We start from the raw sequence: 27369 nt of genomic DNA on the forward strand, positions 1-27369 counted from the left end.
TATTAGAATATTTATTTGCAGCAACAGTTTTCCCTGCTTTAATATTTGTGTCGGGAGGAACTGGATCTTTAAATTGCTTCGTGTGGCAAAGCTCATTTCAGTTTTAAAATGACCATTCCAGTGATAACACAATCAGTTCAGCAAATGACAGAAATATGTTCCACAATTAATGCCACTGGTTAGTTTGAGTTCATTTCTATACACTATGAGTTTCAACTTGCAGAGACTCGCAACCTCGCTAACAGAGCTAATGCCTTTTAAAACACACGTCCTCACTGGTCTTTAAGGTTTTAACCCTCTAAGACCTACCATAGAACCAAGTCCGCCAGAGCTTATATCATATTTTTACATGCTGTGGAGCCATTTTTGGGAGCATTTCAAGTTGCTATACATCAATACAACCATTATAGCCCAGATTTTAATAATATGTATTCATTAAGTGCATAGTAATTACATAAATTGCAAAAAAGTGCAATAAACTACAAAAAAATTGAAAATTGTTTTTGCTTTTTTAACATATATTTCTAGTTAGAGAAATTTAAGAGGCTTATCCCTCAAAACTGTAAATACAAAAAAGTTGCACAAAATAGTTTCCCACCACAGGAAATTTATTTTGAGTGTCTTCATAGTTTTATTTTTGAAATACACCAATTTTTATACACTGCAGGAAAAACGAAAATAAATATTATACTGCAAATTTGCAAAAAAACAGCATATGCATCAAAATAAACTATTTCCAGCAGTGCATCCCAGAAACAACACAGAAAGTCATAAAGTCAAAGATAACTTTTAAAAAGACCAGTATATTCCCTGAGGCCCTGATAGTAAAAAAGACTACATTTCCGCGAAAATGACGTCACTTCCGGTTTCGGGCAGGTAATGGCGGAAATGCAAAAGTTCGCGCTGACGTCTATTCCAACGTAGGAAGTGTTATGACCAGCTGATGGATCGGTAAAGCGTGTTTCTGGAATATTATGTTTTTGTTCCTGCAAGCGCTTTTTATGCAGTTTTTGCAAAGCTTTATGTGGAAGGAAACCGTGACCTAGGACAAGCTGATGGCATAAGATGTAAGTACAACTCCTCCGGTTTCATATGCAAAAAAAATTTTTGCGCTAGCTTACGTGGTTGCAGTGCTACCGGGATTTAAAAATAGTTACGCAAAACAGAGCGTGCCCGCTCCGATCGGCTGTAAAGGGTTAATAAATGTTGTAAAAAAAATGACACAATTGTGTGAGTTGCGTTGAATGTGTGAAAGTTTTACTGTTGACTTTGGGATGGAGAAGTATAGACACTGCAGAAAGAAAATAAACCATTCTAAAATACCACAAGAGCCAGTAGCGCACCCATACCAATATCTTTAAATACTGGAAAAATGCTCTACTTCAGCCTGTCTTTGCAGTTGTCAGCGTAGCGTAATCTTCTAAACATCCAAGAACTCTCAAAAATGTTGAATATGTTTACTGATATACACTCTGTCATTTGTTGCGAACAACATAGCTCAACAATAATTGCAAAAACTGTCCTACACCCGGAAGAACCCAGGGTCCACTGCGCCTGCTTAAGGTCTGACAATGGGTCTGGATCCTGGTGCCCAACAGCAGTCAGGGTCCTGCTAGTCTAAGAACTTCTTCAAGTACTTGTATTCTCAGACCAGTCACCCACTGCCAAACCACTCATTCTGGTTGAGGTCGCAGGTAGCATAATCTTTTTCGCCAGACTCCTTCATTCTGTCACGTATGCTCAGTGTAAACTTGCTCTCATCTGTGAACAGAAGGGGCACAAGTCCCAGATCTGGGACCTCTCTGCATTGAATCATACCTGTTATTAATCTCTGTCTCTCTTCCACAGCATGTCTTTATCCTGTCTTCCTTCTCTCACCCCAACCGGTCGTAGCAGATGGCCCCGCCCCTCCCTGAGCCTGGTTCTGCCGGAGGTTTCTTCCTGTTAAAAGGGAGTTTTTCCTTCCCACTGTCGCCCAAGTGCTTGCTCATAGGGGCTCATATGATTGTTGGGTTTTTCTCTGTATCTATTATTGTAGGATCTACTGTACAATGTAAAGCGCCTTGAGGCGACTGTTGTTGTGATTTAGCACCATATAAATAAAATTGAATTGAACCTGCCACCCTCATGGAGTCTGTTTCTGACAGTGCACATGAGTAGCCTGTGGGGCTTATTTTGTGGGGCTTTAGTAGGTCATAGGATGCTGGCCTTCTATGGCCCTCTGCAGGTCTGTCTCCTGGTGTCTCCGCCACACTCTTGGGACTAGCGTGTTAGACGCAGCACACCCACTTGAGGTGTCATGGATGGATGTGCAGTCCTGGAACAACTGGACGACCTGTGCAACCTGAATTAGGTGCAAGCACGACCTCCTGCTATCAACAGTAACAGGACATGAACGGAATGCAAAGCTGGAGAGAGCAACGGTCTGTGGTCACTAGGGCTGCCACGATTAGTCGACTAGTCACGATTACGTCGACTATCAAAATCGTCGATGACTGATTTAATAGTCGACGCGCCGTTTGAAGCTTTGTAAGATCCCAAAAGACGCAGGAATCAGTAGCAGGATTTAAGAGTGTAATAACGGACTGACACAGAAGATGGCAGCACTGCATGTACAAGGATGCCAGCTGCCGTTAAACCCCGAAGAAGAAGAAGCTGTGTCCCAGAATTCATAGCGCAGCCCAGCTCAGTTTCCAACAATGGCGGCAGCTAGTTAGTTTTAATATTACTCTTATTATTCTTTCTGGGTCACAAAATAAACGTTTAACATATTTTCAGGCGAGAATGTAGCTGTGTAAACCTCAAATATCGGCTCAGTTTATGACTACGTCCACACGTACACGGGTATTTTTGAAAACTGAGATTTTCTGTTTTCGTTTTAAAAAATAATCCCGTCCACACGTAAACGCAGAAATGAAGGAAAACGCTGCTATGAACATGCCAAAGCAACAGGTGGCGATATATTCCTAACCGTGTAGAAATGTTGACCAATCAGAAGTCTAGAAGCCTCAGTGGGGAAATAGTAAACAAGGATGGGGCATAGAAGCAGAACCGAGTCGTATGTGTGGAGGGACAGTAACTGTGTGTGTATGTAAGCATTTAAACACTGCAGAGAGTACAATTAACAGTAACAGTATTGTAGGAATTCATTTCACCGAAACAATAACGTGGCGCACAGTGTGACGTCAAAAAAGGCGCACATCTTTGACGCTGCGTTTTCTGTTTTTCTCGTCCACACGTAAATGCAAAAACTGAATTTTCAAAAATATCCACCCTGGCCGGAGTTTTTAAAAATCTCCGTTTTCAGTGACCGAAAACGCCGTTTACGTGTGGACGAAAGGTGCAAACGCGTAGAAAAATCCGCGTTTTCAAAAATACCCGGGTACGTGTGGACGTAGCCTATATCTGCTCAAGACACCACATATTTTCAAAAGTGCTCGGAGACGTCTGTTAGCCACCAGCTCGATAGCTAGCCGGGGGCAAGGCTCACTAGAGCCGTGAGAACACCGGACTCCCGGCAAATCGTTTTCAAACCCACCGCCGTCTTTCGCTACTCAGGTTAAACATGATATATGAGTCACTTAGATCACTTAAAAATGTTATTTGTAATATGTAATGTTATATTTTTTTTAGTATTTTATTTGTTCCTGAGTAAATCGGTTTGGCTGAGATTAAAGTTTTCACACAGCTGAATAAACGTCAAGCAGACAGCTGATTATCAGAAGTGTGAGATGCTCGAGAATTTACTCCAGTGTCCTGTTATATTTTAGATAGCAAGGAGTTTATTAAACTTCACAATCTGCAAATTTCATTAAAATTTAACAAACTATCATCTTGTCTTTATTTTTAGTTAGCACTTAACTTAAACACTTAAAGCTGTAAGATAATGATAGTTAAATAAGAGCAGATGCTGCTGGTGCAAGAAGCTGAACGTTTTACGTCCAATGGATGATGATCTGACTAGTCGACTATCAAAACAATCGTTTGTGGCAGCCCTAGTGGTCACCACCTCACAAACATCCTCTTTTTGATTGTTGTCCACTTTCAAAGCAGGTGAAATGGATTCCCACTGGCCTGTGTTTACATCCTGACTGGACAGACTGGTATCACTGAAATTGAAAAACGTTGTGTTACACTGTGACGATCGAGTCTTCCCTTAAGTCTCCTAGGCAGTTTCTTGTGTGGATGAAGACAACAGATACCGCTTGGAAATGGAGTGCCACCGAAATATGTCACGAAACCTTAACTGACCAATCAGCATGAAATGACCAAGTCTTCCTTTTTCGCTTCAGACACATTATCGATGCGGTGTTTAAGAAAGCTACAAAAAGTAGGGGGTTCATTTAGCTCTTTATTTACTTGTACTGACTGACCCCTGAGCTGGGATAGGCTCCACCCACTCCAGGCTTTTAGATAAGTGGAAGAGATTGGATGGATGGACTGACCCCTGTTGAGCCCTCAGCTGAATTACAGCTCATTTCTATACAAAGGACTTAATAGGAATGCCTTCCCTGGATTCAGTCCAAACAGAAGAAGGAACGGTGACCATTGTTTGCAGTTGTGAAGCCTAAACTGCACAGCGAGGCAGATGATTATTAATCATCAAGGGAATTTGGGGGGATGTGAGATGAAAACAGAAGAAGAGCAAACAGCGTCAGGGTTTTCAAACTGGTCGAAGAGCATTAGCATGTTTCATTTTTGGTTAAAAATTTGTAAATCAGCGTGGGGATCCTCTATCTTTGAAGCTCCTTTGGCTCCTTGTCTGGAAAACAATAAGATTAAAAAGCTGCATTTATAACCAAATTCCTCTGGGGGTGGAAAATGAATCGACGCTGTCCATTGTGAGGAGAACACATCTTCATCTCTGACTCTGAAATAGTTGCAGAGTTTTGCCAAGAGAGCAGTGGAACTGGAGGACAACTGCTGTGTCTCAGTACTTTAATGTCTGTTCCACATCCAGCCCTGAGAGAGGGGACTTGTATTTTGCTTATCCAAAGGCCTTTGCACTTTCTCCATGCACTGCCAGACACCCACACACTCTCACTCAAATCAAATTAAAAATGTCACAAGGCAATCCGCACAGTTAACAGCAACCTCGGGAGCTCCATTGTCTCAGTAATTCTTTCATTGTTCGCTGTAATCTGTCTGGGTATTGTCTGAACAAATCCATAATACACAGGATAATAGAGCGCACAGTTGACCATAGAAAACACATTGTTCGTCAGGGAGAACACGAGACATTTCCTTGACTTTCCTTTGGCGTGTTTGTCATTAGAAAAGTCAGGATCTCTTTCATTTGGTTTATTTTAACTACACGGCAGTGCAGCATGTTTCTGGCGGACCGTTCCCATTGGCTCCTGTTTCTGCCAAACAACACAATCACTATGCTGCAGTCGCAGCCAAATACTCACAGCTGGAGTAATTAGCCACTTCTTTATCTCACACTCACTCTTCATTTGCATAATTTTGACACATCCTTCCCCCACGATACTGAGATACCATTTTCCTGCTTATCCACTCCTGTCCTCATTTTCTAAACTCTTTTAATTCACTCCCATTCTTCCCTCAGTTTGCGCCGCTGCTTCTCCTGTGGCACACTTGCATGCCGAAAAGAGAGAGATAAAGCGAGCATACAAAAATCAAAACGAGGCATCTCTTTCCTCTCTCTCACTGACCGCTGCCTTCTGATTCTTTTCAGACACGACAACCTGCTGGGTGCTGATAACAGGATTAATAATACTGAAAAATCCTAATCGGGGGGAATTAAAAATGCAGTTCTGTCATTAAAATAAGCAGCGCGTCAGTGGTGGCACACTCAGGTCTGCTGAGCAGGCTTTTCACACTACTAATGAATTACAGCGTAAGGGATTTACACATGTATCTGTAGCTTGTCAGACAATATGGATAGGCAGTCATCTCTGACATACTTTCAAGCATTTCTGTAGGATTAATTGAAACGTAGCCTAACTGTGAAGCTTTGCCTAAAGCCGCTGACTGCTGCGCCCAAAATACACGAGCTTCTAAAATGAAGATGCGTCGAAAGCTGGGGCTTCTTTACAGAGACACGCTCTCTCTGGGCAAAATCAAACTCAGCGTATGGCAGTGGACAGCAGAGGTCCAACTGGGCCTACTGTCTCATCGGCATCCACACAGCTGCCTTCTTTTCAGGCATAGAGAGAGACGACTACGATCTACGTGAGCTGAAGAAAGCCAAAAAACGGGATGAGAGGCAAGGCAAAAACATCCTTTTCCACTTTTCAGAGGCTTCCAAGAGAGAGCCTTGGCAACAAGTAAGAGACACACAGAGGTGACAGACAGGTAATAAACACACACCTGCACCTGAATCACCCTGACCTGCAGTAATCATGGAAGCAAAGCCACATCAGAAGAGGGGAAATGGGCACACGCACACACACACACACAAACACGGTGCTAACCGCTGCATCATCGCGTCTGTGTAACTGTTAATATTTCTACAGTGTGTAATTAATTAACAAGCAAATTAATGACTTAATTGAGCATTCAGCACAGCAGACTCCTCAGTGCTCGCAGTCCATTAAATTAACATCACACCTGACTTGAATTCGGCTGAATCTTTGAAGTTCTCTGCGTCCGACCACTGTGTGGTTCATGTTTTACGTTTTCTGTCCACTTGCATTTCTGTGCATCTGTGATGGACCAACACTGACCTAACACTTTCAACTGGCGTATGAAATTGACCCGACACTGGTAATGAGAGCTGGGTTTCCAGCTTTCAGCGACCAAGAACCAAAGGTGGCGTATCAGGTCAGGAGACTTGTGGTTTGTTGGCATGCGTATGGTTTTGTGCACCCCGGGCTCACACTGTCAAAGAGAAGTTCTGTGCAAACTGCAGCTGAGCTTTTTGGACAAGCTTCACTAACCGCCCACACTCCCCACCAGACATTTTCCTCTTCATCACATCCTGTACTATTCACTACTGAGAGCCTTCCTACTATTATGTGCTGTTCTATTGCACAGTCATTGATATTTTCTATTCCGCACTAATAGAATACTGCACTATATGGTTCTAATGTGTACAAATATATACTATATTCTTGCATTTAACTAACTCTGCATCATTAAGCTGTCTGACGGCACCGTATGGCTGAGACAGCTGCAGCTGGGCTGTGGGGTTATAAGGAGTGTCTTCGTCCTTGCAGTTCATTTTCACAGTCAGATAAAAAAAGTAAAGCATTGTGTGTATAACATGTGTTCAGAATTGAGTTATGACTCCAAGCACAAATGTGATGTCTGATGCAAAATGCAGCAATTCAATGCAGAGCATTTTGAAATGTGCTAATTGTCACCGAGAGCTGTGTGCTGGAGCAGGTTCTGCAGAACACGCTGTTAATGATTAAGTTCAGTGGTTCAAACTACAACAATTAACTTCCTGTTATTTTCAGAACATTGCAATGGATTTGCCTCATAGTTCTCAGGAGCTGATGCTAAAGCTAAGCTACATGTTAGTGAGCTTCTGTACAAACATAGCATAGTTTTTTCAGTTTTCCACACTACACGCTCACACAAGCCGCACACTGTCAGACGTGTTGGCTGAATAAACAAACACTTGGATAATCGATTTTCAGTGAAAAATGCTTGGACACACATACTGAGGAAAAGCTAAATCTCACTGCTGCATCCAGACTTCCATCTCTGCACGGCCATCTTGTTCGGGGGGTTTGAATACAGCTATGTTAAAACTGAACAACAAAGACTAACATTGTCCAGCTGTTGTTTTTAGAGTGTTTAATTTGATACATAGCAGTGATTTTTTGATTTAATATCACGTGACTGACAGACACTTGCTTATGTCAGGTGAAAGAAAGAAAAGCGTGTCCCTTCAAATTTAAATGACTCGTCTCATGTTTCTGTATCTGTTTCATAGCCTGTTTTGGATTTTTTCCAAAGGATAAAGTTAGAAGACAATCATGGACAGTCATGACTTGAACTGATTCATGATGATGTTTTAACTGAGCACAGACCTTTTTATTTCTTTAGTGAGCAGACAGCATTGAAAAGGACACAAAGTTAGCAGAGAGCCTTGAACTGGCTTTTCCTTGGGTGTGGGCAGGATCTCAGCGGTCTCTATCAGCACTGTATTTCAATACATGGTGGCAAATGGCTGCGACACTGCAGGCAATGATGATGTGTTACGTACTGTCCTGCAGCTCCCAGAGCCGTGGAGGAAGGTTGCTGAAGTATTCATGGTTCAGTGCTGCCTGAGCTGACAGCCGGTTCTTTGGGAAGCACTGGAGGAACTTGGAGGCCAACTCCTCAGCATGGTCCACATAGCCCAACCTTAAACACACAGTTACACATAGTCAGACACCAGAGTGACACCGAAAAGACACGTGAACAGTATATCTGGAGATACATTCATTGGAAATAGGCAGTAAAGGCATCCAAGTAAAATACAGTCAGTTTGTTCTAAACACAGACAGAGCAACTTTCTCCAAATCACAGAGTTGCTGACAACAAGCAGCAAGCGGTTTAATTATGCTGAAGGTTTGCTGACTCGAGAGGAAAAACACATCTAAGAAACGCACACATGCAAAAGCTCACACCTTTTTCTTTTGAGTCTGAATCATACATGTTGACTGGGTCACCGTGAGAAACAATGAAGGGCCTCATTAAAGAAAGACTGTGTGTGTGTGTGTGTGTGTGTGTGTGTGTGTGTGTGTGTGTGTGTGTGTGTGTGTGTGTGTGTGTGCGTGTGTGTGTGTGTGTGTGTGTGTGCGTGTGTGTGTGTGTTCGTTCGAACTGGGAGTCACTGAACTCCTGAACCAGCCCAGCTAGCAGCGCCGAGGGAGAGGAAAGATTGAAAATAAGCGAATAGCAACAAATTCAGGCAGTAATGAGGCATCTACTGCATTAAATAAACATGATGTTATTCTGCGCTGCTCACCGGCCCCACGCTCGCAGTACTCAGAACGCCTCTCATGTTCTCTGGGTTTCTCGTGGCTGAGTCCCTAGTCAAGCACTCTGACAGCCACTCCCATGACTCTCAGAGGGGATCTCGACTCAACTTATCAGCGGAGAGATGCAGGGAGGATAACTCTCTGTTCAACTCATCAACGCCACTCAGAACAGAAGCAGAGATAAAGTTAATGAAGTCCATCAGGGCCTCTACAAGCTTCTTTCTCATACTGGGTGTAACTTTACTGAAAACTTTGAAGACAAACCAGACAGTGTGTGAAAGTGTACCGATAGATTAAGGCCTGCTGTTCTACGGTTTTGTGTTTTAGAGCCAAATGATAACATTAGGATTAAGATGAAAGAGGTAACAGCCATGATTTTGTGCAACTATTTAATATTTTGGAAGCTCAAGCAGACAAAATACCACAAAAAAGGTTAAAGAAAGAGCTTCATTAAACAGAAAGCATCCAGGTGTCATGTTTTGCTGTGTGGCAGGCAGGCGGAAAGACCCAAATGACGGACGATTAAACTCAAAGCACAACTTTATTCGCTGGATACACTCGCCATAAGAAATTACCTCTACAAAAGACTCAAAAACCTTGTACATGAACTAGAACCTAAACTGGACTCAGGAAACTAAAACTATGAAACACAGGCAACTGAGGAAACATAGGCAACGCAGCGACTCGTGGGATACAGGAAAAGAAGAGAGCAGACATGGGAACAGAGACTAAACACAAGCTAAGGGAGGAAAAGCTACGATCACTAGGAACTGCTCTTGGGTTTTTTAGTCTTTAAAAGGAAGAAAAACTAATCAGGCCTATTGTCCAGGCTAACAGTAAGAAAATGATAGTTATTTATATTAAAGAGCGTTTTCTAAAACTATGCTCTTCAATAATCAAAGTGAATTACACACTGTGGCTGCTGTTAGCAGCACTAGCACCAACAACCTCGTTTCCTTGCAGGTTCACATCCAAACACCTGTGTAAAACATGGTTACTCATCGCTCCTGCTCAGGGATTATATGTTGGTTTTCTTAGTGGCAGTCTGAAGGTAACCATTCATTCTTTACTGGAAAAGAGAGAAAGCGCACTGCTGCCTGCTAGAGCTTGGGACTGTAACATCCTAGACCTCCACTATCCCACCTGTACAGTTTACAGGTGCAGCTTGCCAGTGTTAGCAGATAACTAAACACTTCATTCGATCCTCTAAATCCACGGTCCCCACCCCAGAACCAGTCCGTGAGCTGTTTGGCACCGGGCCGTGAGAGTTGAGGCTCGGGTGTGGAATTTATGGTTTTCAGGGTTTTTATCGCTAACTCGGTTTCCCTGGGTTTTTTCCCGTGTTGTAGTTGTGTGTCTTATTTTGAAAGGAATATTTACACGTTACCATAGCGACCAGAGAGCATTAAGGGGAAGAGAGGCGAATAATACTCTCAATGTTGTTGGCGCATTTCAGGAGGACGCTGTGAATAAAGTTACAGAGTTACACAGTGAATTCACGTTTATTATTATATTTACAAAATACCACAGTTTTTGTCTTCGTCATATTATTTTATTTTATAGACCAGCGGACCGTCGCAGACCGGCCTTTAAGGTGTTGCAGTCCGGTACCAAACGACTCACGGACCAGTACCGGTCCGTGGTCCGGGGGTGGGGGCTGCTGCTCTATATATCGTCCCTGCTGGCTACAATACATACATCTGAATTTTCACTACCACACATGAGTGAACAACATGTAACTGAAGCCACACCAGCTCACACGTTGCTGTAACAAAGTCCTTGTCCAGTGTTGGGGAACCAGGACGTCTTGATGAGAAATGAGGCTACTAAAACTAAGGCATGAGAACATTAAAGTAATAGACAAAGAAGCACCTGGCAGCTCAGCGCTATAATATTGAAGCTGGAGACCCAGAAGCTGCAGCACAGTGGAAGCAATTGTGAGCAGTATGGACCAACTGCAACAGCAGCTGCATCTACTGAGCTGAAGATGAAAACTGTGGCCGAAGTCAAGGTGGCCTCCAAACCAAGAGCATCACTCCTTAGGTCACCGATAGTTAGGGCTGGGCGATATGGCCTAAAATCCACATCGCGGTATAATTTGAAGCATGTGCTGTAACGATATATATCACAATATATTCTTTTCTTCTGTATAACGTATTTTCCACACTATAAAGACTTAAAATCCTTTAATTTTCTCAAAAATCGAGAGTGCCCCTTATGTATGAATTCTGGTTGTGCTTACTGACCTCGAACCGATTTGGGCAGAAATCTGTTAAAAAATGTTTTAGTACAACTTTGGTAAGCCGCACTGCTTGATGGATCGTCAGAGCATTACGGCTGCCGTAGTGAGGAGCTTCGCGGAGTAATCTGGGTCCAAAACTCCGTCAGCTTCAGGTCCCAAAGTCAAAGGAACACTGAGAGTTAAAAACGGTCTAAATTCTTTCATCTTTAATAAAATCATCAGCGTTGCTGCTTTACCAGGTGTAATAATTAAGTTTAACATCCATGAAAACAGAATTTATTAAATTTAACGGAGTTAGAAGTTAACAGGAAGTTAGCTCGCTAGTTTACACCTAAACATGACCTACCATGTTCTGAGAGATTTTTGAAACTAATTCAAACGTACAGCTCTGCTATCACTTCCAACATAAATGAAGACAGAAAACTAAACAGCAGTGGCGTTTGCAGGTTACTGAAGTTGGACTACCTGGTATATAATGTTGTGCTACGTGATTGCTAGCTAACAGCTATGTTAGCATAACATTAGCTGGAGGATGAACGCCAACTTTTTTCCACTTGATAAAAGTTAACATGAGGGATTCTGGTGGTCAGGGACAAATGCAATCGCATAGCAGGATGCTATACACGGGGCAAACTTCAGTCAGGAGAACAACTGAGATCATTCATCCACAATACGAGGTTAGTTATTAATATACTGAAACAACATGGGAACAGAGCAGCTGCGAGAGAATTCAACATTAATGAATCAATGTTACGGAAGTGGAGGAAGCGCAGTTTTTGGCTTTCCCCATGTTTCAAAAGTGCTTCATCTCTTTGCTGTGACTGTCGCCCGCCATAATTTGCAGATGATAATGGTTGTAGCCGCTGCGATGCTTTCGACCAAAACAGGTGCAGCTTGATGACATCATCAACATGTGCTATCGCGGTAGAGCGATATAGTATCTCTATCGTTGGCCAAATTTATATCGTTTCTATCGTATATCATTTATATCGCCCACCCCTACCGATAGTCCAATCAGAGGAGGCGCTTGCAGATCTGCCTATTGCAGATCTATATATCATCCCCACCTCCAGTTTCACTAAAACTGAAAAATTGATATAATTAGCCTGCTTTTCAATCAGTCAGCAGATTAACTAATAATCTATACTGAGATGAAAACATGTCCCCTGGATGTAAACAGGGGACACTAATTTATATTACTGTGAGGTTAATATGACCATGTCCCAAACTTGCAGCTGGAATGATAAACTCTACTGCATTAAAAACAAATCTTCCAGTGAAACCTTATGAACGTGCCTTTGTTTAGTCGCAGTCTGTAAGTGAAGCTGGATTCAGGTGTTGTCTTTTCTCTGCAGGCGCACAGAGTGCAGGCACATAGTTGTTGGTGTGAAGTCTCCTGGATATCAGTATGTTGGCCTTTGAAAGCTGCTGATGCATGGTAGGTGTGCATTCCTTTCTGCTATTGCTGCCAACTTAGCTGAGCGAACGAGCCAACATCTGCATTAAGATCGATAGTGTCTCCTGTGGCTATCAAACAGATCTAGGTGATGACACATTCACAGCAGGCTGAGGCATTCCTTCTTCACTGGAGCATGGCAAGTGCTTTTTCATGGTAATCCATCAAAATAACTACAGGAAGGACTTTCGAGAAGCGAGGGCGAGGAGACCACCTGCCTCTATTGTCTCGTCACCACAACTGAAAGTAGCATAGGAGACCTTTCATCTCGGCCACTCGGAGCTGTTTAGGTAGAAAGCTTTTGTGTTTTTTGTCTGAAGAATTTCTATGAAATGCTTTCACCATGTCTGACTAATTTAATGACGAGATTGTTGAATAAAAACCAAGTGTGAAGGCAGCAACACATGACCAAACAGGCCCCAGTGCAACTGATCTGAGGATAGTAGTAGTAGTTTTCCACCTCACTTTTCGTTTAATAAAGTAATTGTAGTACTCCGTGGTGAGTTTTACCACTGGCATATACTCCTGCTTATACTTAGTCTGTGCACATCGCAGCAACCTCATGCACAAAGACTACCCATCCATGTTCCTTTAGTACCTACAGACCATCATTTAAATGTCAAAGCCAGCCTGGGTTTTTATGTGTACCCCATCTTCTAATGCAGGGGTCTCAAACTTTATACATAAATATTTAAATAACAGATCTGATCATCCAGTTGTTCTCCCTCTCGCCTCCAGGGGCACTGGGGTTCAACAGGTTATGTGTTTACTGTTTAATTTCTTTGTGAGGTACAGTGGGGCAAAAAAGTATTTAGTCAGCCACCGATTGTGCAAGTTCCCCCACCTAAAATGATGACAGAGGTCAGTAATTTGCACCAGAGGTACACTTCAACTGTGAGAGACAGAATGTGAAAAAAAAATCCATGAATCCACATGGTAGGATTTGTAAAGAATTTATTCGTAAATCAGGGTGGAAAATAAGTATTTGGTCAATAACAAAAATACAACTCAATACTTTGTAACATAACCTTTGTTGGCAATAACAGAGGTCAAACGTTTACTATAGGTCTTTACCAGGTTTGCACACACAGTAGCTGGTATTTTGGCCCATTCCTCCATGCAGATCTTCTCGAGAGCAGTGATGTTTTGGGGCTGTCGCCGAGCAACACGGACTTTCAACTCCCGCCACAGATTTTCTATGGGGTTGAGGTCTGGAGACTGGCTAGGCCACTCCAGGACTTTCAAATGCTTCTTACGGAGCCACTCCTTTGTTGCCTGGGCGGTGTGTTTTGGATCATTGTCATGTTGGAAGACCCAGCCTCGTTTCATCTTCAAAGTTCTCACTGATGGAAGGAGGTTTTGGCTCAAAATCTCACGATACATGGCCCCATTCATTCTGTCCTTAACACGGATCAGTCGTCCTGTCCCCTTGGCAGAAAAACAGCCCCATAGCATGATGTTTCCACCCCCATGCTTCACAGTAGGTATGGTGTTCTTGGGATGCAACTCAGTATTCTTCTTCCTCCAAACACGACGAGTTGAGTTTATACCAAAAAGTTCTACTTTGGTTTCATCTGACCACATGACATTCTCCCAATCCTCTGCTGTATCATCCATGTGCTCTCTGGCAAACTTCAGACGGGCCTGGACGTGCACTGGCTTCAGCAGCGGAACACGTCTGGCACTGCGGGATTTGATTCCCTGCCGTTGTAGTGTGTTACTGATGGTGACCTTTGTTACTTTGGTCCCAGCTCTCTGCAGGTCATTCACCAGGTCCCCCCGTGTGGTTCTGGGATCTTTGCTCACCGTTCTCATGATCATTTTGACCCCACGGGATGAGATCTTGCGTGGAGCCCCAGATCGAGGGAGATTATCAGTGGTCTTGTATGTCTTCCATTTTCTGATGATTGCTCCCACAGTTGATTTTTTCACACCAAGCTGCTTGCCTATTGTAGATTCACTCTTCCCAGTCTGGTGCAGGTCTACAATACTTTTCCTGGTGTCCTTCGAAAGCTCTTTGGTCTTGGCCATGGCGGAGTTTGGAGTCTGACTGTTTGAGGCTGTGGACAGGTGTCTTTTATACAGATGATGAGTTCAAACAGGTGCCATTCATACAGGTAACGAGTGGGGGACAGAAAAGCTTCTTACAGAAGACGTTACAGGTCTGTGAGAGCCAGAGATTTTCCTTGTTTGAGGTGACCAAATACTTATTTTCCACCCTAATTTACGAATAAATTCTTTACAAATCCTACCATGTGAATTCATGGATTTATTTTTCACATTCTGTCTCTCACAGTTGAAGTGTACCTCTGGTGCAAATTACTGACCTCTGTCATCATTTTAAGTGGGGGAACTTGCACAATCGGTGGCTGACTAAATACTTTTTTGCCCCACTGTATGAACGGCCATAAGGGAAATTTGTAGGAAAAAACTGCAAAACTTGTGCAAATACAGTTAAAAGTAAAGATTTCTGCTTGTGGTTGTTTGTGTTGAGCGGCAGATCAAACAAGAATTATAAATGGCTTCCAGCGCACGTTCGGGCCTGCGAGACTCATTTAGACACTCGATATCACTGACATGCAGACAGATGATAATTTTACGTTTTAACTCATTTATTCACTTCTCTCGACACGCTTGTCTTTAAATCGGGCTTCACGTCTCTCTGGCCCGTACCACAGAACGTCTGCCCCCCTTCCTTCTTTCACACAATGGTATGATCCCAGTGTGTCGTTGCGTGTGATTGGCCACATGGTGTGTCGCACCCCTGCCTGCATGGATTCACAGCAGGGCTGAAGTTTCGTCTCCCACGTACTGTTGGGATATTAATAATATGACATTTTTAATGGGCCAGATGTGGCCCGCGGGCCGTACGTTTCACACCCCTGCTTCCAACAGGATAATGCACCATGTCACATGTTCAAATCATCTCAAACTGGCCAATCAGACATCAGCAGTCACCAGATATAAACTCAAACCTTTGGAACGGTCGAGCCACATCATGCATGTACAGATCTTTGAGGAACCACCGTCCATTTTGAATCTATGCCACAAAAAAGGTCTGACGAGGTGTAACTAATGAAGTGTCCGCTGAGTGTATTTTTAGGCCCTAGCAGCAGTTGGTGTGAAGTGAGGAAAAGATCTGGTTTACATTTCATTTGCATTTCAACAAAAACCTTTCATTTCAAAGCTGCTGTTGTTGCTGCGACCTGACCACAGCGCCGTGTTTTGTACTCTTGTCACCTGTGACACAGACTTTAAATGCAGTGCTTTAACAAAAACTTTGCCTCTGGCCTTTGGGGGAAACAACTGTACTACAATACACGTCAAAGCACACAAACACATAAAACCCCCATAGACACAGATTGATTTCCTGTCCATCAGCCGTCCGCATTTTCACAGCTGGAAGAAAAACAGTGCAGCAGAGAAAAATGGCTGATGGAAACCAGAAACACAGAGAGCACGAGGGGGTGAGCCAAGTCTCAGGGCAGGACATAGCGAGTTCATATCGAATTCACCGTTCCCTGGACTGTGATGAAAGGCAGTTGAGAGGAAGTGATGGCCATTAACATTCCACCTCACTTTCTTTCTGCAAATTTTTATTTCCTCCTGGACTCGAGAAAATCAGGAGACTGGGAGGGACCGAGGAATCCACCGCAGCTAACATTTATGTCTGCTTTTCATTTGTCCTCGGATGCTTCAGTTCACTTCTTTAACCTCCTAGGACCTGGCGTCCACATATGTGGACATCACATTTTGGGTTATCTAGACCAAAATACTCAATTTTGCCTGATATCCACTTACAAGGACATTATCCTGCTACTGTTCTATCAACATTTTAAACGAATATCTTCATATGTGGCTCTGATTTTTCTTAAAAACAAAAATAAAGTAAAAAAAAAAATCTGGTAATTCTTTGTTTTTACATTCATCGGGTCCCAATCAGCCCGAATAGCAAAGAGAAATTAAAAATGCTGCAGTGGAAGAGTTCGGGTCTCAGGAGGTTAAAGGATCCTTCTATTAAAATCATTATACTCTACATTAGTTGCTTTCAAATCAAACCCATCCAACTGAAATACTTACTCTGAGAACTTGTGGATCAACTCTTTGATATTTGGATCCTAAAGTAAGCCTCTCAGAAACACGTCGAATTTCATACCATATAAAACACCAACCAGCCAATGAGCAATTAACTGTAAGTGTTGGGGTCAAACTGATATCCCGAGCTGATGTTACAACCCAGCGTATAAGCTTAAAATCCCAAGTGTTTCAGTTACTAATCAGTTTATATTATGAACCCTTTCATGCATGAATTATGACAACCTCAATCAGGATTTTTATCCATCTTTAGGCATGAAAAAAAGATTTTTGAACTTTATTTTTTAAATGTACTTTTCAAAGAGTTTGTTACATGTCCACTTAGGTGGACAACAGACGTTCTGACTTATGAATTTAGTATGGAGTGGCACATCAGTGTTCAACGTAGTGGTTTATGTGCAAGTATACCATCAACACTGGCACAAATACACTCTAAAAAGTAATTCAGAGGCTTAGTAAATATCACTATAAATATAAGTTAGATGAGCCTGATAGACTCTGTGAATATCCTTTTAGTAATTATTTGAGTTTGATGAGCTGAAATAAATGTCTAAAATGTTAACATATATGTTTGTGTTAATTAAGGTATTTATTTACATTTATCTCAGACAAAAAATTCAGTATGTGGTTCACAGAATACCTTCTTTGCATGTGCCTAATATTTCTGTTTAAAAGTGAATCTAAATATTTGAGAATTATGTATCTATACTCATCAGTATCTTGTTCTAAAATCATTAATTATTCAAATCAATATTATTTATTGTCAGCAACTACAACTGAAAAGTGTAAGTAAAACACGATAACGTGGAGTAATTGAGTACCATGAGCCTTTGTTTTGTTCATTTTGTTTTTTAAATACTCTGAGCGTTTGTGTTTGCGCTCCTGGTTTGACATTCATCCTTCAGGTATGTGAGGCTTTGAGCTAAAAGAGGAAAGGCTCTTGTCTTTTTAGTGCTTGTTTATTTCGAGTTATTGCCGTGTTTATGAAAATACATTTTTCATTTGGAAAAATGTTAACATGTGGTCATTTTTCACACATGTATTATGAAACACACGACTACATATCAGTTGGTCTGGTTTAGACTTAGACTACCAGTGAAATATAATAACATTCATATTTGAATGTTAGTATTAAGTACAATTTTGATTACGTTCAGTTTACAATATTAAATAAATGGAACAAAAATATATCTATATTTCATGTTTGTGTAACAACTACAATTATTCATTTCAACTTCATATGTTTAAGCTTTAGTTATTCAATTGATCAAGTATATTGAACAGATTTGACTGGTTTAAAAATGTAAAAATGTCAGTTTTAGTTTTTAGAGTGACAAGAAAACAGCCGTTGAATAGCTGTCCACTGTAGTGCCCACTACGTGTGAAAGGGTCGATATTAATTTGGGGGTAAAATGTATAACTGCAGCCAGGAGAACACGACGGCGTGGAGCATGAAATAAGTGCTGCAGGGATGATGTTTTGTATGTCATCCCAGACGTTAGCATCACTGTGGCCCCCTTAACAAAGAGCCATGCTTCTGCATTATCGTGTAACATTAGCTTCACATAAGGAGAAATAACAGTTTGAAGCATGAATACACATCGTCAGAAGTAAAACAGCAACATTAGGATCTAAAGTAAATGAGACCATTGAGGTAGAAGTCAGCGTCATCACCACGAAACGTTTGTATTTTGTATCATACGACATTAAATGTCCTCAACGATGTCTGTACTCTCTCTGATCCACTTGTTAACAAATGCATATTATATGAGAAACTGTGAAAACATGTAAGGGTTACACTGAATAAAGACGTCTAACCAAGAACTCATCCAGAAAGATCAGTGATTTGAAGATGAGGGAAGCAGAAGCTGAAAAACCATTTCCAGGTTTTAGGACTTACTGTCCAAAGATAAAAATCCAAGTGTAAATTCGAAACGAACTCCCTGGTTTTCATGTCCTGGCACTAAAGAGCACACACTGAGGGCATGTTTTCTAGCTTTGAATCTTGTTATTGACAGTTATCATTATAAAATAAAATACACTGATGCAGATGACTCTGGCGATAATTCATACAGCGGCAGAATGTTTGGCACATCATGGGAAGTAATTTGTGGCAGATTCTTTACTTTCCAGATTAGAGGCGCAGCAGATTCTCTGGGGATTAAGGATGACCTGTGTAATTATTCCAAATCACAGGAGGCACGCAGGTCTTAGCGTCCTGTGTGATGACGGCTTTAGTTAGTGACGACGAATCTTCGTTCCAGCAGCTATACTTTGTGATTGTAGCTGAATAGACAGCTGGAGTTTTATAGAAATCACTTCCCTGCTGCTTATTTCAAATTCCCTCTGGAAAACAGTCACACTCCCCTTTTGCCCGCCGTTGTCTCCACTCCAGATGTACGCCTGGGGCAAACAGTGGCACACATCTGGGAGAAGCCCTGACTGCCAAGCCCTGCCCTTTTCCTGCCTGATGTCGCACAACACAAGTCACACATATGATGTTGCAGTAATGCTGCATGCAGGCTTGTACACACACACACACACACACACACACACACACACACACACACACACACACACACACACACACACACACACACACACACAAACAGCTCACTTACTTATTCCAAGCTTGTCTGAGCTTCTTTGCGCTGTACACTGTAAAGCGGTCTGCAACGAGAAAAAAACAACAAGCAATTAAATGGCTGCACTAAGAGCTGCTGCTGGGTTAATGACACACACCTGCTAAAACACCTTCAAACCAAACTTCTACGTGCACGTCTCAGCAAATTACGAGACATAGATGCTGCAATAATTAATTGCAAACTACGATTTTTCAAATAGTGGCAGGGCCTTAGCTTAGCCTCACAGAGAAGGCCGCCTAGTTTCAGATCTTCCCTTGTGTTAATTGGCTGCTAATCTCCACCCAGCACAGCTCACTGCTGCAGTGTTGCTATTGTGTTTCTGTCTTTTTCAAATCGGGCCATTTTCACTTCCATATTTTTATTCTTGGATTCTACTAGAGTAGTTCTGCAAGATTCAAATCAAAATAATAAAAAAGAAATAAACATAACCTCGGTGCTTTTAGTTCCTATTGCTTTAAGGCAGCTCCCTTTTGATTGGCTACCTCTTAGATTTGGACACATAGCAGGGGCTGTTTATCTTTGATGATCATGTCCTATAGAGACACACGTCAAAAGAAACTGCATCAAACTGAGCATTTGCGGTATAAAAATGGCAGTAAAACATCTCAAAACCTGCAAAAAGATATATTTTGGTAAAGCAAGTACTTTGAATCGGTTAGTGCTGCAGTAACTAGCTTGTCAGACTTTAACTGCAGCTTCATGTGAACCACAATCAAAAGCTTAAATACATTTAGCCTCTGGGAGGTCCTAGAAAAATGCATACACTATTGGTCTTAGAGCCACAAATCAACCACGCCATAAAAAGTGCTATAAAAAGATTATATATTAATATTTCTTTCCACTTTAAATTAGCCAGTCTTTTAAAACTACTTCTCCCTGAAATATTCATACAAAGTTTTAATTATAGTTTCGTTGTTTTAAGGGTTAGGGTTAGGGTTAGCACCAACATGTATTTCGATCCACTTTTTTTTTTTTTTGCAGGAGCATAAAAAGCCCTCCAGGCGGCCAGCTGCTGGCAAGCTCCCCACAAAGACTGAAGGTGGAACGATCACGATCCCTTTAACCGTAATTAATCTGCAGTGAAAAATAGCGTTTATAATGGGTTTCAATGGGGCACAAATCGACCACTAAGACCAATAGTGTAAGTTTGTCTGTAGCTTAGCCACTGAAGCTAATTTCCGGAAGTCATACTGAAATTTTAACAGTAAATGTGACCAAACTTTTTTTTGCAGACTTTCGCTATATTCCATTCAACACAGTGCAAATGGCGTGTATACGAACAATGAAAAATGGCACAAATCGACCCAAGACCACCCAGAGGTTAGTTTGGGATCCATCTCAATCTTCTTTGGTTCTCTGGCTCTGCAGGCAGCACCTCATCCGGAAATACATTTTTCGGTCCCACATTTTAAAACCAAAGCTAACAGTTTGCCACAAAGGCAAGTTCCTGCATTATACAATCACACTCATGAAAAGTGCAAACACAAATATACATGCAATGTTGTACAAAGCTGGCCTGTCACTGTAAGTTATACCTTCAACACTGTGCTCCTCAGACTGAGCTGTGCCGGACAGTTCACCGGATCATCTTAAAGGAATGCAGCCACAGTCAATGTAATTAATTCTTTGTCTGAAATCTTAAAAATGTGTGCTGTAGTGAAGGCCTGCGACGACCAGGCAAAACAGCTTAATGTTATCACACAAAGTGTTGCTTTGTGTATTAGTTTGCCAAAATGAGGACTGGAAAATGAATGAAATCCTCTTGAGCAATGCAGTGTGAACTATGTGCCTCTGCTGCAAGGCCAAACCACATTAAATTGTCATATTTGCAAGAGGAGTTTGGTGAAGCAGTGTCTGCGTGCTTCTGCAGCTATGATCGCTATGCTGTGAATGTGTGAAGGCTCAGCGCTCTTCTCTTAATTACAGCCAAAACTGCCATGTTGGCGTGCAGTCAGCTACTGTACAAGCTAGCCAGCCACCCAGTGAGCTAGTCCGTCTGGACTCCCACACTGTTGGCCTGATCCAGCTAGCCTGCAACCAGACAGCCTGTTCCAGCATCAGCCTGCAGCTTGCAAGACAGCCAGCAGTGGGTCCTGTCGCCCAGGCTGGTGTCAGGTGCGCCGGCGTGAGCTGACCAGAGCTCGCTGAGCACCAGGGGAGACGGCTCCAGCTATCAGCAGGAGGAGGGGTGGAGCCAGGCTGTGCTGGTAAAACATGCATGCTTCAAAATAGTCATAATTTTGGATATTTCGAGCATACTGGTGCAAATGTTAGTCCTTTCTTTAAATACCACAAAACATGATTATTGAAATGTATTCATTAATATGTCAGAATCACAGCTCAAATCAACCAGAACCTTCATTATACTGTGTCTGAGGTGTTGGTCAGACTGTCTGCATGTTTGTACCTGTGTGCACTGTGCAGCTGTGTTGCAGGTTTTATATGCGCCCTCCCTTCAAGGTTTCATTTTCAGATACGCAGTCTGAGCTGGACCATGACTGAGACCAAGAGCGGCGGGAGGCAGCTAAAGGGAGATATGGCTGGAAGTGAGGAAGTATCTGTGGAACCTTTTCATTCCCACAAAAATGTGAAAAAAAAGCGGCGCCTTCACTCAAGGCCAAGCCGCAGCATCGTGTCTGAAAGTGCAGCGATGTATTCAGGTTGGAGCGGGACAGAAAAGAAAGACAGGAAGGTGCTGCAGAATTTATGTGGAAGTAACAGAGAAATATGTGACGGATCCTCGGCACAGCAGTCGTGTGTTTTTGGACAACGGGCGGCTGAGAGGAGCTCAGTCCTGCTGAGGAAACTCTGCAGACTGACGCAACACTGCCACCTGCTGCTCACTGCAGCCTCAGACATGTAGACGCTCGTTTGTATCTATACACGTTTCAAATACTGCAAAAAATCAAAGTCAGTAACAGATTTTTATTGTTACAAACCTAAAGAAAAATACTCAAGTAGTTGGTCTTTGCATCTGTCTTCACACTTTAATCACAGACCTAACTCTTTACCACTCAGTGTGTCAGCAGAGACTGGTTTTGTTTCAGCACCATCCACTGCTGGTCTGCACACAATATCTCCACAGAGCCACTGCAGCTACTCAGCTGTGATTTCCATTATATTTGTTTTAATGAGCTCTGCTAGTGATCTGCTTTATTCATATGTCCATCTCTTTATCTGCTTATGTCGGCTAGCCTGTCATTCAGTTTTGTGAAAGTGTTAGCATACAACACAATATCATTCAGATTATGGAGGCTATAGCTGTAGTATAACACCTGCTATCATTAAGGATTACCGTTCTCCTGCTGTGGTTCATCTTTTGGGCACTTCTTCTTTGATCCTCCAGTTTCCTCTGATTTTTTAAGGACACACCTACTAAGACTTCTTAAGTTTTTTTTGCTAGTAACTCTTAAGAATCATCTTGTTGGGGCTATTTCATGGATGACAAACTGTGTTATTGTTGAAACAACATGCTGCTAATAACAAAGTACCTAAAGATTGTCTAAGATCAGTTTATGCCGTGAGCACGTTTTTACCTAAAGTGATTAATAAATGAGAGAAACAACCAAGCAAACACAAATCCTCTAAAACTGGTCAGATACAAAGCCTAGAAAATGAGTAAAAAAACAGTCGATGTCCAAAGAAAAACATGAACTTTATTCCTGCCACAGTGTAGATTAGAAGATTTCAGATTAGACCTGAAGTGCACTTCCAGGAGATTATAGTTCAATTTCTCCCTTGTGCTTAAAAACTGCTCCTGCATTATCCTCTCATTCACTGTGTGTCTGCACTCAGGTTGTAATTGATGTGCACTCAGAGGCATTACAGGGCTTCACAAGCGTCTCACTTTTTCCCGTGTTTGTTGAGAGCGCAGCCACAAGAAGCCCTGAACATGCACTCGTCATATGAAGAGACGCGGCGCTCGCAGGCTGGAGCCAGCCAAAGCCGGGCATGTGTGTACATTTGTGTGGGTGAGACAGCAGCACAGCTGTGCAACACAGTGTGCGAGAGGCTAACAAGAGCCAACTGTCGCTGTGGCCACAGGATGCAAAGTCACATTAGTATGGGTTGTATGTGCATGTGACCACGAAAGCCACCCCAGTAGGTTTCTAATTGGCCACTGGAGATAAGAGGCTGGGTCACATACTGTAGCTTTGTGATGCCTCACTACCCCGAACCCTCGCGCTAACCCTCTTGATGTCCATCCTCGCCTGTCCCCTGTTCTCAGCTCCAGCTCTTCTGCAGTCCCTCTATTCATGTCCTATCTAAAAAGCCCTAATGAGCTCCCAGAAGGCATGGCTGCCACCCCCTCTTCTGCTGCTGGTGCACTAATGGGGTACAGTGAGCTTTTGGTAGGTGGCAGTGTTGCCTCATATTCATGATAAGCTTTGGAGTTCTGAGAATGCACACAACAGCGTGACAACCAAGTCGCAACAGCTTCTGCGGCTTTCCTCAAAACCTGGACACTAAAATGTGATCTTGTTATCTGTCGTTCTGATTCTGTAGACTGAAGAGTTAGCAGGACACCTGCTTTCAGTCAGCAGCACCGGCATTGATATCGATATTATCGATATTTGGATCAATCTGCCCGCCCCGTCAGTCAGAATTAGATAGCCTAAAGTGTTAGCATAGAGGCTATCTTTAACCGCACACCAAACAACTAAAGATACTAATGACAGTAAAATTTATGCATAGCGGCAGTATTATAGCATCTATTACATAGATACGGTTTCAGGCTAACTCTTTAGCATCTTGTTAGATTTTATTGTACAAAGTGTTGATGCCTGTGCAAAAGCAAGCTGTATGCTAACAGCAGCCATACAATGGTCACAACAAATGGCCTCAGTCCTCCTCCAACACTCTCCTTTGTTTTTATGTGATCTATGTATCTTCAGGGTAGCACTGCTACAACATCAGACTTACACCACAGAGACAGAGTTAATCATGCATGCCATGATTTTTGCCAGTGTGTATATTAAAACTATACTAAGATCTGGTAATTACCTGGTTTAAAGTGAGGCAGGGAGTTAACACCAGGCCACATATCCTCAGAGGGAGTGCCAAGGACCTGAAACAGACACAAAGAAGGAAAAGTGATGATTAGGATCATGTTAACCTGACGGAGAATGACACACATGTTCTTTATAAGCATTTGCATCATATCTGTTTTAACTGCAAATATAACAGGTTACTTTGTGGTTAAACACTATATAAAGTATTACAGCTGACTGCTGATGTGAGTTCACATGATAAACTTCCAGTACAAAGGCGTCTCCTTTCTTTGGCAACAGTCACGATAAGTGCATCTTTTCTGGGAAATGGAGCTCTCACGCACACAACCTGGCTTTAGGGTGATCGAATACAGAGCAGCGGACATGCCTTTGACGTGATCCATCATACCATAACAACATAATAGCTTCCAGATTGCCTGCTTGGTCTGATCTACAACAAACTCATATGGTAGAAGTGTGGAACTGCTGCATGTCTCGTCCCTCCGTGCAAACACACAGTGTAGGTGCACTGTGGGATAAATTAGTTTCAGATGACAGACAAAGAAAAGCAAAAATTGAGTGTCTCTCCACAACTTTATGTGATTAAACAGCTGATGATGCTTCGCCCATTCCTTTGACTCGGGTGTGTCGCTTTAGTGACTCAGATTCTCAACAGTTCCAAAACACAACAAGACAAATGATGTGCTTAAAAGGACAATATTTTATTTAATCAAGAAAATCAAAAGCATTTCTAAAAGGTCTGGAGCTTGTGTGTGGACATTAACGCTTTAGTCTAGTTGCAATAATAGAAACGTCCACCAGACGGCAGTAGGGGACCATAAAGCAGCCTGGAGTGGAACTTGAGGAAAGGTGGTTCCACACTGAACTTCATTAAAAATGTTTCACCGTTGCATTTTTAAATGTGTTTGGAAGCAATGTTCACACAAGGTAAGACTCTGGCTAAGAACAGAAGGGAGTACACTGACTGCTTCATCGCTGAAAGCAGTACAAAATCCTTCAGTTAGTCCTCACCACTGACCTCCATCGTTAGATCTGTCTTCCACTAACGCTAGATTGGTGAGCATCACCTGAAAACTGCACTTCCCCCTGATAGAAGCTGTCAGAGAATGGATTTCTATGAGCGTGATCATGATAAGATGGGTGGGTGGGTTTAGCAGGACATGAGGTCGTGAGTTTTAGAGGGGTGACTGAGGGGCCACGTGACAGGATCTGAGTTTGGCTGGCAGAGCTGGAGTCATTTTGCATTATTGATGTATCAGTTCTGTGGCCTTTGAAGTGGAGAGGGAGAGCTGGGTGGAGGGCTGGATGTGAATGTCAGAGTCTTTATGAGGACATCATGCCGGGGAAGCAGACGAGCAGCAGCACAGCTCAGGGTCTAGTCAGTCATCCGTGAGCTCGCTTAACACTTCTCCGTGGTGGTCCCTCAACCAGATGATCAATAACCCCCAATGAACAATGAACACAGTACAGCTAATGTGCTATAACAATAATGAGCATGAGATGAAAGTGTGTGATGGTTGTAGGGTGGACGATGGAGGACACGCTGATCGAAAACTGTTTAAGACTTGCTACAATCTCATAGTCTGCAGATCGTCTCCAGTTCACAGATCTTGTTGTTAAGCTATCAATACAGCTGTTTCACCACATAGTAGTCATGTTTTACTTTTTAACTCTTTAATGGTGATGATGACGTGTGACTTCATCACTGCCACTGTGCACGACGATGCTCTTTTAAAGACAATAGACCACATGTGTGCACAGCTTCACGGCTCTCGGGCACATTCTAAGCTCAGTCTTAATGTGATGACACAAGCAAAAATGGAACAAAGGAGGTCAGTCACAAGGACCTACTACTTTCGCTCCAAGGCTTTTCCAACTTCAGCGCAGAGATGGATGTTTTGGACAAATAACGGCTGCTGGCTTCCTGTGGGGCACAATCCCCCCTCTGTATGTCCCACATGGGAAAATAAAACCCCACACCCCTCCATCTTTGCTCAGGCAGTAGATTGCCATGCCTGCACATATAAAGTAATGGATATATGAAACAGCCTGCTGAAATGGAGGACGGGATATTCCATCAGGGGGGGCAGGTTTGGTCTCTACACATCTCTGAATATGAGGGAATGTGTGGAGAGTGTATGGAGACAAAGACAGAGCATATAAAGAGAATCCCTGTGAGGTCACAGGTCACAACCCTGCACGCTGCACTCATACTCTGCCACACATACATATAATAAACCCCCCAGCAGCGAGGTTACAGACCACCCATTTGGCCAGACACAAACAGTATGTCTGACCTTCACACAGCGACGCTCTTAATTCTGTTCATGCTGCCAGACAGAATGAAGAGGTTAGAGAGACGTGGCGAGACAATGAACGGGTCAAACAGGCTCCTCGCAGTGAACAAGACAGCTGGCATATCTGGGATGGGTTATGCTTAATTTGCGGTACAGCGTTGTGACCGTTGGGATAGATATCTGTCTATGGAGAGCCTACAGGGAGGCCACAGAGGAGCGATGCAAATGTGCACCTGTGCAGTCCAGAGTTTATCAAGAATGGGAGAAACATCGGAGAGAAAAACATCAGAGAGTGCAGAGGACGCTTTTCAGTGGTTCTCATTGAACGTTAGGAGCTCGCTATTCGCAGTGGTTGGCTGATGAACCAACAACGGCACAAGCCAGCGTCGCCCACACAGCAGTAGCACCACATACTTTTCCACGGCTCCCTGTTTCAGCCCACAAAGCCGAACAGCGTGTGGCTCACTGTGGATGATTCTGTGTGTACGTCCAACACTGGATCAAGAGCAGAATTTACAGGAGAAGCACAGAAAAACAACAAAAACAACCTCTGATGGTTTGCACACTGCCCCCTGGTGACAGTAAACAGCTACAACATGTAAAGGACTGAGCGGTGTCTGCAGGCTGTTTGTCCTAAAGCAGCTGATTTGTTTCAGTCAGTTTCTCCATGGGTCACACTCAGA

At 42.7% G+C, this 27369-nt stretch overlaps 1 protein-coding gene across 3 annotated transcripts in view; it reads right to left on the reverse strand.

The window, feature by feature from the left end:
• The window catches only part of cdk14 (cyclin dependent kinase 14), a 238532-nt gene that overhangs the window by 53629 nt on the left and 157534 nt on the right, over positions 1 to 27369 (reverse strand). For all 3 annotated transcript variants that reach the window (XM_080895578.1, XM_080895579.1, XM_080895580.1), the window contains 3 exons: positions 24382 to 24445; positions 19354 to 19402; positions 8180 to 8319 (listed from right to left, as the gene is read on the reverse strand). In XM_080895578.1, the coding sequence (XP_080751704.1) occupies positions 8180 to 8319; positions 19354 to 19402; positions 24382 to 24445 (253 nt within the window). The remainder of the gene's footprint in view (positions 1 to 8179; positions 8320 to 19353; positions 19403 to 24381; positions 24446 to 27369) is intronic.

The sequence above is a fragment of the Rhamphochromis sp. 'chilingali' genome, assembly GCF_963969265.1.
Source record: "Rhamphochromis sp. 'chilingali' genome assembly, chromosome: 11".
Taxonomy (NCBI): Eukaryota; Metazoa; Chordata; class Actinopteri; order Cichliformes; family Cichlidae; genus Rhamphochromis; species Rhamphochromis sp. 'chilingali'.